Source organism: Myotis davidii, unplaced genomic scaffold, assembly GCF_000327345.1.
Source record: "Myotis davidii unplaced genomic scaffold, ASM32734v1 scaffold937, whole genome shotgun sequence".
In the NCBI taxonomy this organism is placed as follows: Eukaryota; Metazoa; Chordata; class Mammalia; order Chiroptera; family Vespertilionidae; genus Myotis; species Myotis davidii.
This window is the reverse complement of record NW_006288252.1, coordinates 1,408,837-1,415,601: the sequence shown is the minus strand read 5'-3', so window position 1 is coordinate 1,415,601 and position 6,765 is coordinate 1,408,837. Positions and strand designations below refer to the sequence as shown.

The following is a 6,765-nucleotide window of genomic DNA, read 5'->3' as shown; positions in this document are numbered from 1 at the left end:
AGGAGATGCTGGGACTCGCCCTCCCCCCATCCTCTCCTTCCTCCCCTCCATCCATCCTCTCCTTCCTCCCCTCCCTCCATCCTCTCCTTCCTCCCCTCCTCCATCCTCTTCTCCACCCGCCCTCCATCCTGGCACTACGTTCTCTATGCACTTATGTCTCTCACCTCAGACTCTGGCCCCATGGGGGCAGGGAGCATGTTTCCCTTCTGTGCCCTCACTGCTGTACTTGCCCATCAGATGCCGTTGGAGGGAGGAATGAGTGAGTAGGAATGCTAAGGAGCTTGCAGCCAGTGGACGTGCCCTCCTGAACGTTAGCTAGCTGAGTGTACTGAGCCATCTATCTCGGTGGATTTTTAAATGGAAATTCCTGCTCTTCCTACAGAAACAAGGAGTCCACATCCCATTCACTTAGCCCAGCTCTAGACTCAGGCACATGCCCCGGTTCTTCACATCCTTCCTCTTGACGCGGTGTCTTCCCCGGAGCGTGGTGCAGGGCAGGGCGGGAGGGCTCTGGACTGGGGCTTCTTGTCACCAGGGCCTCCAGGACCCAGGCCACCCGGCCCTACACTGCGGTCAGGCTGGATGCTGCCAGCAGCGGCAGGCAGTGTGGGGCGGGCGGGGCGGGGCAGGGTCCGAGGCAGGAGACCAGGCCCACACGGGTAGATGAGCCCGAGCTGCAGTCTGTAGGTCCCCAGGGGCCAGCTAGAGGCCTGGGGGGCGCCTTCTCCCTGGGAGGCAGGAAGATCAGGAGGTTTGGGGGTGTCCATCTTCTCTCCCGTTGGCTCAGGCCCCGAGCATGTGACTGCAGCCTGCAGGACGGTGGCAGAGCTGGTGGAGGCCTTGCCGTCCGTGCTGGCCTTGGGGCATAAGAGGAACAGCCACATGCCCGCGTTCCTCACGTCCGTGCTCAGGAACATCGTGGTCAGCCTGGCCCGCTTGCCCCTCGTCAACAGCTACACGCGCATCCCCCCCCTGGTGAGTCTGCAGACTGGCCCTGGCGGGTGTTCCGGTGACCCAGTTGGGCCAGCTCGGCTGCCGCCTTGGGTGGCCCAGTGCCGCGGGGAGTCCTGACCCTGCCTGGTTCCCTCTGCCTGGCGCGCAGCTGGAGTTGCAGCAACGCTGGCCTTTCTGCGTGAGGCACAGGGAGCTAGACCCGCCCCTGGTGAGCTCGTCCTGGGTGAGCTCGTCCCTGGGTGATTATTTATTGTTTTATTGCTTAGTAGGATTCTATTTATATAATACTAGAGGCCCGGTGCACGAAATTCCTGCACTTGGCAGGGGAAAGCGGGGGGATCCTTCAGCCCGGCCTGCGCCCTCACAGTCCAGGAGCCCTTTGGGGATGTCTGACTGATGGCTCGGGCCTGCTCTTCACAGGGAGTGGGCCTAAGCCAGCTGTCAGACATCCTTAGCACTGCCACAGCCCTGGGTGAGCTGGGCCCTGGGTGAGCTCGTCCTGGGTGAGCTGTCCCTGGGTGAGCTCGTGCCTGGGTGAGCTCGTCCTGGGTGAGCTCGTGCCTGGGTGAGCTCGTCCTGGGTGAGCTCGTCCCTGGGTGAGCTCGTGCCTGGGTGAGCTCGTACTGGGTGAGCTGTCCCTGGGTGAGCTCGTGCCTGGGTGAGCTCGTCCCTGGGTGAGCTCGAGCGGCCCTTTCGCTCCTGGCCGTGCTGGGCCGAGGAGGGGAGGGCGGCTGGGGCCTGGAGGCTGGAGCTCACTGACTTCTTCCACCCTCTCAGGTCTGGAAGCTCGGGTGGTCACCCACGCCGGGAGGGGATTTCGGCACAGCCTTCCCCGAGATCCCCGTGGAGTTCCTCCAGGAGAAGGAAGTCTTCAAAGAGTTCATCTACCGCATCAACACACTGGGTAGGCGGGCTCCTCGCGACCGTGCAGGGTGCCAGCCTCGGGTCCCCGTCCCGGAGTGCGCTCTGCACCTCTTCGTCCCGTGGAAGGTCTGGGCACGCCCGCTCGCGGACAGGCGTTCTGAGTGCACACACACTCACCCTGAGAACTTCCACACGTGTCTGCGTGAGCGTTCAATCCCAGGTTTCCGTGTGTCAGCGTGTCTGAAGTCGGGTCGGTGCCTGGTAGTTGGTGATGGGAGCTGAATCCGACTCCCGCAGGAGGCACCCCGCCAGCAGGGACGGGGACTGTCCCTGTGCCTTGTGGTCACTGATGCCACCTCGTGTGCGGGACGGGCAGGGTGTGCGGGAGCCACCGTGGCCGATGCAGAGGAAACAGACGTCAGAGGAGAGCCGGGCTCTGTGGGCAGGCCGTCCAGCCCAGGCCCAGCTCGGTCCTTGGGATTGAGTAGGCTCTGCTGCCTACAGCCTTCTCAGCCGCCCTGCGCGCTGCCCGCGGCACAGCGACCGCTTCCCTCAGGCCTCCCGCTCTGCAGCGCCGTGGCCGTGGCCATGGCCGCTTCTGTCTCCATTTGATGGTGCAGGTGTGATCTGCTCGGGGTCGAAAGGGCGGTCCTGAGGGGCAGTGCCCTGCGCGGAGCTCCAGTGTCTCGGGAGTCCGGCGTGGCACCCATGGGCCCGGGCAGCCCCACCCTTCGTCCCTGCGGAGCCTCCTGCCTCGGGCTTCTGCAGACGTGGCACTGGCTTTGGTCCTGAAGGTTCAGGCAGCAGACACTTTGTTGGCCTGCATCCCCCGGAGTCCCGAGAACGAGGCCGACATGAGATCTGAGTAGCATGGAGGCGGCCGCCTGGGCAGGTTCCCTCCCTGCCCTCAGAGGTGGCTGTCAGGCAGCCATGGCCTCCCAGCCTATGCCAGCTCCCCCTTCCTGGGCTGCCCTGTGTTTGCCTGTCAGTCAGGACTACAGGTGCAGTCCTACGACCTTGTCCTGGCACCTGTTCTCGCTCTCGCTCTCTCTTCTCCACGTGATCCGAGCTTTCCTCTTCCCTATGGAAATGCCCATATATGTCTGCCGTCTTTGTACCCAAGTGTGGGTGTCTAACGCTCATCTCAGTCAGTCTCCCTCCCTCCGTCCATCTTAGCGAGGAGATCCTGTCACTGCAGCCCCAGCAGGTGACGAGAGGGACGCGGAGCACATGGTGCGATGCCCTCACTGAGGAGGAGCGTGCCCTGGCCAGACTGCGTTCCTTTTAGACCCTCTAGACCAGCGGTCGGCAAACTCATTAGTCATCAGAGCCAAATATCAACAGTACAATTGAAATTTCTTTTGAGAGCCAAGTTTTTTAAACTTAAGCTATATAGGTAGGTACATTGTTATTAACTTAGTTAGGGTCCTCCTAAGGCTTAGGAAGAGGCACACTCAAGGGGCCAAAGAGCCACATGTGGCTCGCGAGCCGCAGTTTGCTGACCACGGCCTGGCCAGTCGGGAACACCGAGCTCTGCCTCCTGTGAGAAGCCGAGTTGGGCGGGGCTCACGCAGCGCACGCTGACCACTGGGGCTGGTCCCGGCCATGGTTGTGCCCGGTGCATCCAGGAGCTCAGTCCAAGGCGGGACTTCCTGGCCCTTTCCACTTGGCCACACCTGCCAGGCGGGGTCAGGAGGGCTCCAGATGGACACACACACACACACCCCACTGCCAGGGCAGCACTCGGACATGTGTGCTTGGTGTCCGCGCTGGAGGGCGGGCGCCGCAGTGTTCTGCATTGCAGACCTGCCGAGGGCTGAGGCAGCTGCTGGACGTGGCCAGGGCACTGCCCGCTCCGGTCGGAGCTGGCGGCCCAGCTGGCGCCTCACGTCGGAACGTTGAGGGAGCGGGTGACACTCTGCCTCATGTGACGTTTGCCTCGTAGGGTGGACCAGCCGCACTCAGTTCGAGGAAACGTGGGCCACCCTCCTGGGCGTCCTGGTGACCCAGCCCCTCGTGCTGGAGCAGGAGGAGAGCCCTCCGGAGGTAAGCCGCCCGCAGCCTGGGCGCCCGCCGCTGGCAGCCGGCAGAGGAGGGCCAGCCAGCGCGCTTTCCCGTGTCACCTTACTTGTAAGAGTAGCAGGTTGTGTAACGCTCGGAGCAGAGCGGCTCTCCCGCGGCCGGGGAGCTACCTGGCCGCCCGTGGGCGCCGGAGCCCAGTGCGTTAGGCACTGGGGTCAGTAATTCCCGACTCGGCACGTAGTTCGGTCAGAAGGAAAGGGCACCTGAGGAGGCCGGGCCGAGGTGCCTCTGCTCGCCCAGAGACGCTCCCAGGCGGCTGGGGCGGGCCATGTGCCGGGACAATATTAGGCAAAGCCACATTCAGAAGGCAAAGCCTGGGAGAGTGAACGTCATGGGCCCTAGCCCTGTTCTGGCAGGAGGGTGGCCTGACTGCGAAGGGACAGTTCAGTGGTGGGTGTCAGAGCCGCGTGCACGGCCTGCGGGCCCACGCGTCGAAGCTGGCGGGTGGTCATGTGCCAAGTTCTCGAGTTAGTGATGCCTGTGGGAGACCTTGCTTTGCACAGTGGGCGTTTGCCCATTCGGTGGTTTCCAGTGACCGGTGTGGGGGCTGTGGTGGGTGCGGGCAGACAGGTCGGGACCTGGCGGGGAGGGCGTGGCCACGTGGTCTGTGTGCAGGTGGGCACAGGTGGTGCTGGGGCCTGGCTGCTGGTGACGTGACCCCATGTGGCTCCTTCCAGGAAGACACGGAGAGGACCCAGATCAACGTCCTGGCTGTGCAGGCCATCACCTCCCTGGTGCTGAGCGCGATGGCCGTGCCCGTGGCCGGCAACCCCGCCCTCAGCTGCTTGGAGCAGCAGCCCCGGAACAAGCCCCTGAAAGCACTCGACACCAGGTTTGCCGTGTTGCCGTGTCCAGGGCACAGCGTGGAGGGGCCTAGAGGCACGCTCCTCCCACCCCACCCGGGGCCAGCAGCTCACCCGCCCTTTCGTTTGTTACTGAAACTAAAAAGCAAAGCACCGTGCGTGTTACTGCAAGAGGCGCACTGCTAAAGTGACTGGACGGCCGCAGTGGACACGGCCTGAGGTGGCGGGCCTCGGGCTGGCAGAGCAGGAACTGGCCGGCCAGCAGGGTCTGCCGGGCTCAGCAGGCGCCGCCCGCAGAGGCTGTGCTGGGCTGCTGTGGGTGCCTCTTTTAGGCAGAGCTGGGAGCGGGTCCTGGCGTCTCTCACGTCTAAAATGTTAAAGGAACTGAAAGTTGAACCTTTGTCCTGGATTCTAGGTTTGGGCGGAAGCTGAGCGTGATCCGAGGAATTGTAGAGCAGGAAATTCAAGCAATGGTGTCGAAGAGGGAGAACATCGCCACCCATCACCTCTACCAGGCGTGGGACCCCGTCCCCTCTCTGTCTCCAGCCACCACAGGTGCCTGTCGGGAGGGGCCGCTTGTCCCTGGGCCGGAGCGTGCAGTGGCCAGCACACTGGCGGCAGCGGGGGGCAGCCAGAGGCTGTGGCTGCGTGTGCTGCCCTGACCCATGGCAGTGCCGGGCGCCCTCAGGACTGGCAGCTTTAACTGTCTTGAGGGAATAAAACCGGGAAGCAAATGCTCAAGAGAAGGGAACGTTGTGGGTGTTTCTTTGCTTTTAAATATGTTTTTATTGACTTCGGAGAGGAAGGGAGAGGGAGAGAGAGACCCCAGTGATGAGAGAGGAACATCCATCAGCTGCCTTCCGCATGCCCCGCGCTGGGGGTCTAGCCTGTAACCCGGGCACGTGCCCTGGCAGGAACCAAAGTGGTAACCTGGCTCACAGGTCGACACGCCGGCCGCGCTGAGGGTTTCTCTCATGCGCACTTTCTGCTGTCGGAGGCCCCGGGTTCTGGGCTAGTCTCTGATCCCTGGGCTGTGGAGGCGGTAGGTCCTCCAGGGCGCAGTCCTCAGCCTTTGCTGCGGGCTCCGTGTGCAGTGCCCTGTGCCTGCGCCCTCAGACATCCGGCAAGAGTCAGCTGAGTGTGGACTGGTCCTTGGGAGTCTCGGCCCGCAGGGCAGAGGAGTCGCGGCAGCGCTGTCCCAGGAGCGGCCGCTGCAGGCATGCGCGGAGCACTGCTTCGGGGCAGGGAGGTCTCAGAGGGAGCCGGGTCAGGGGGCCCGGGCCTGAGGGAGGGAAGCTGGGAGGGGTGTGGAGAAGACCCTGAGGCTGAGAGGGGGCACCGCCCGCACCCTGCCCCCGGTGGGCTTGGTTGTGCTGTCCTCTGGGCCCCAGGCCCCTTGCGGGCTGCTGCCTCCTCCACAGCTGCAGGCTCGGGCTGTGGAGCCAGAGCCAGGGCCTCCGGGAGAGATGGGCCCTGCCAGCTGCCTGCTATGAAGGGACAGAACTTCCCAGGCTGTGCCTTGCCAGGCTCGGCGGCACTGCCAGGCAGCTCTGACGTCCTGTCGCCCGCAGGTGCCCTCATCAGCCACGACAAGCTGCTGCTGCAGACCAACCCCGAGCGGGAGCTGGGCAGCATGAGCTACCAGCTCGGCCAGGTCAGCCCTGCCCCGTCCCCCGTCCTCGGGTTTGGGCCACTTCACCCTCAGAAGCGAAGTTAAATGCGTTTACAATGAGGCGAAGGGTGACTTTTATTCGTTTTATTTATGGTATTTATTCTGAGAAGGGCTAAGGTGTTTCATGAGTTGATCACGTAGGTGTGTGTCAACAGTGGAAGCGTGTGAGGTAACAGGTGAGGGAGGGCCAGGGCCGCCGCCCGTGCTGCTGGCTGGGTCACTTTCATGGGCTCTGGAGAAGAATGGACCGTTGTGTGCACGGCAAGGAGGCGGCGGGGACACCCGAGTGGCAGCCTGGGCCCCGCAGCGGCTGTGTTCTCCCTCAGCCTGTGGCCGTCACGCAGAAAGCCGGCCCCCGGCCGCTCCCCTCCTTCCAGGGCTTCTGTTTTG

The 6,765-nt window shown here is 63.6% G+C and overlaps 1 protein-coding gene across 1 annotated transcript in view; it reads left to right on the top strand.

Annotated features, from left to right (window-relative positions):
• Window positions 1-6,765, top strand: part of HTT (huntingtin) — a 105,532-nt gene that overhangs the window by 78,375 nt on the left and 20,392 nt on the right. The window contains exons 53-58 of the mRNA XM_015561565.1: window positions 788-975; window positions 1,732-1,858; window positions 3,764-3,864; window positions 4,578-4,732; window positions 5,119-5,258; window positions 6,275-6,357. Of these exons, the coding sequence (XP_015417051.1) occupies window positions 788-975; window positions 1,732-1,858; window positions 3,764-3,864; window positions 4,578-4,732; window positions 5,119-5,258; window positions 6,275-6,357 (794 nt within the window). The remainder of the gene's footprint in view (window positions 1-787; window positions 976-1,731; window positions 1,859-3,763; window positions 3,865-4,577; window positions 4,733-5,118; window positions 5,259-6,274; window positions 6,358-6,765) is intronic.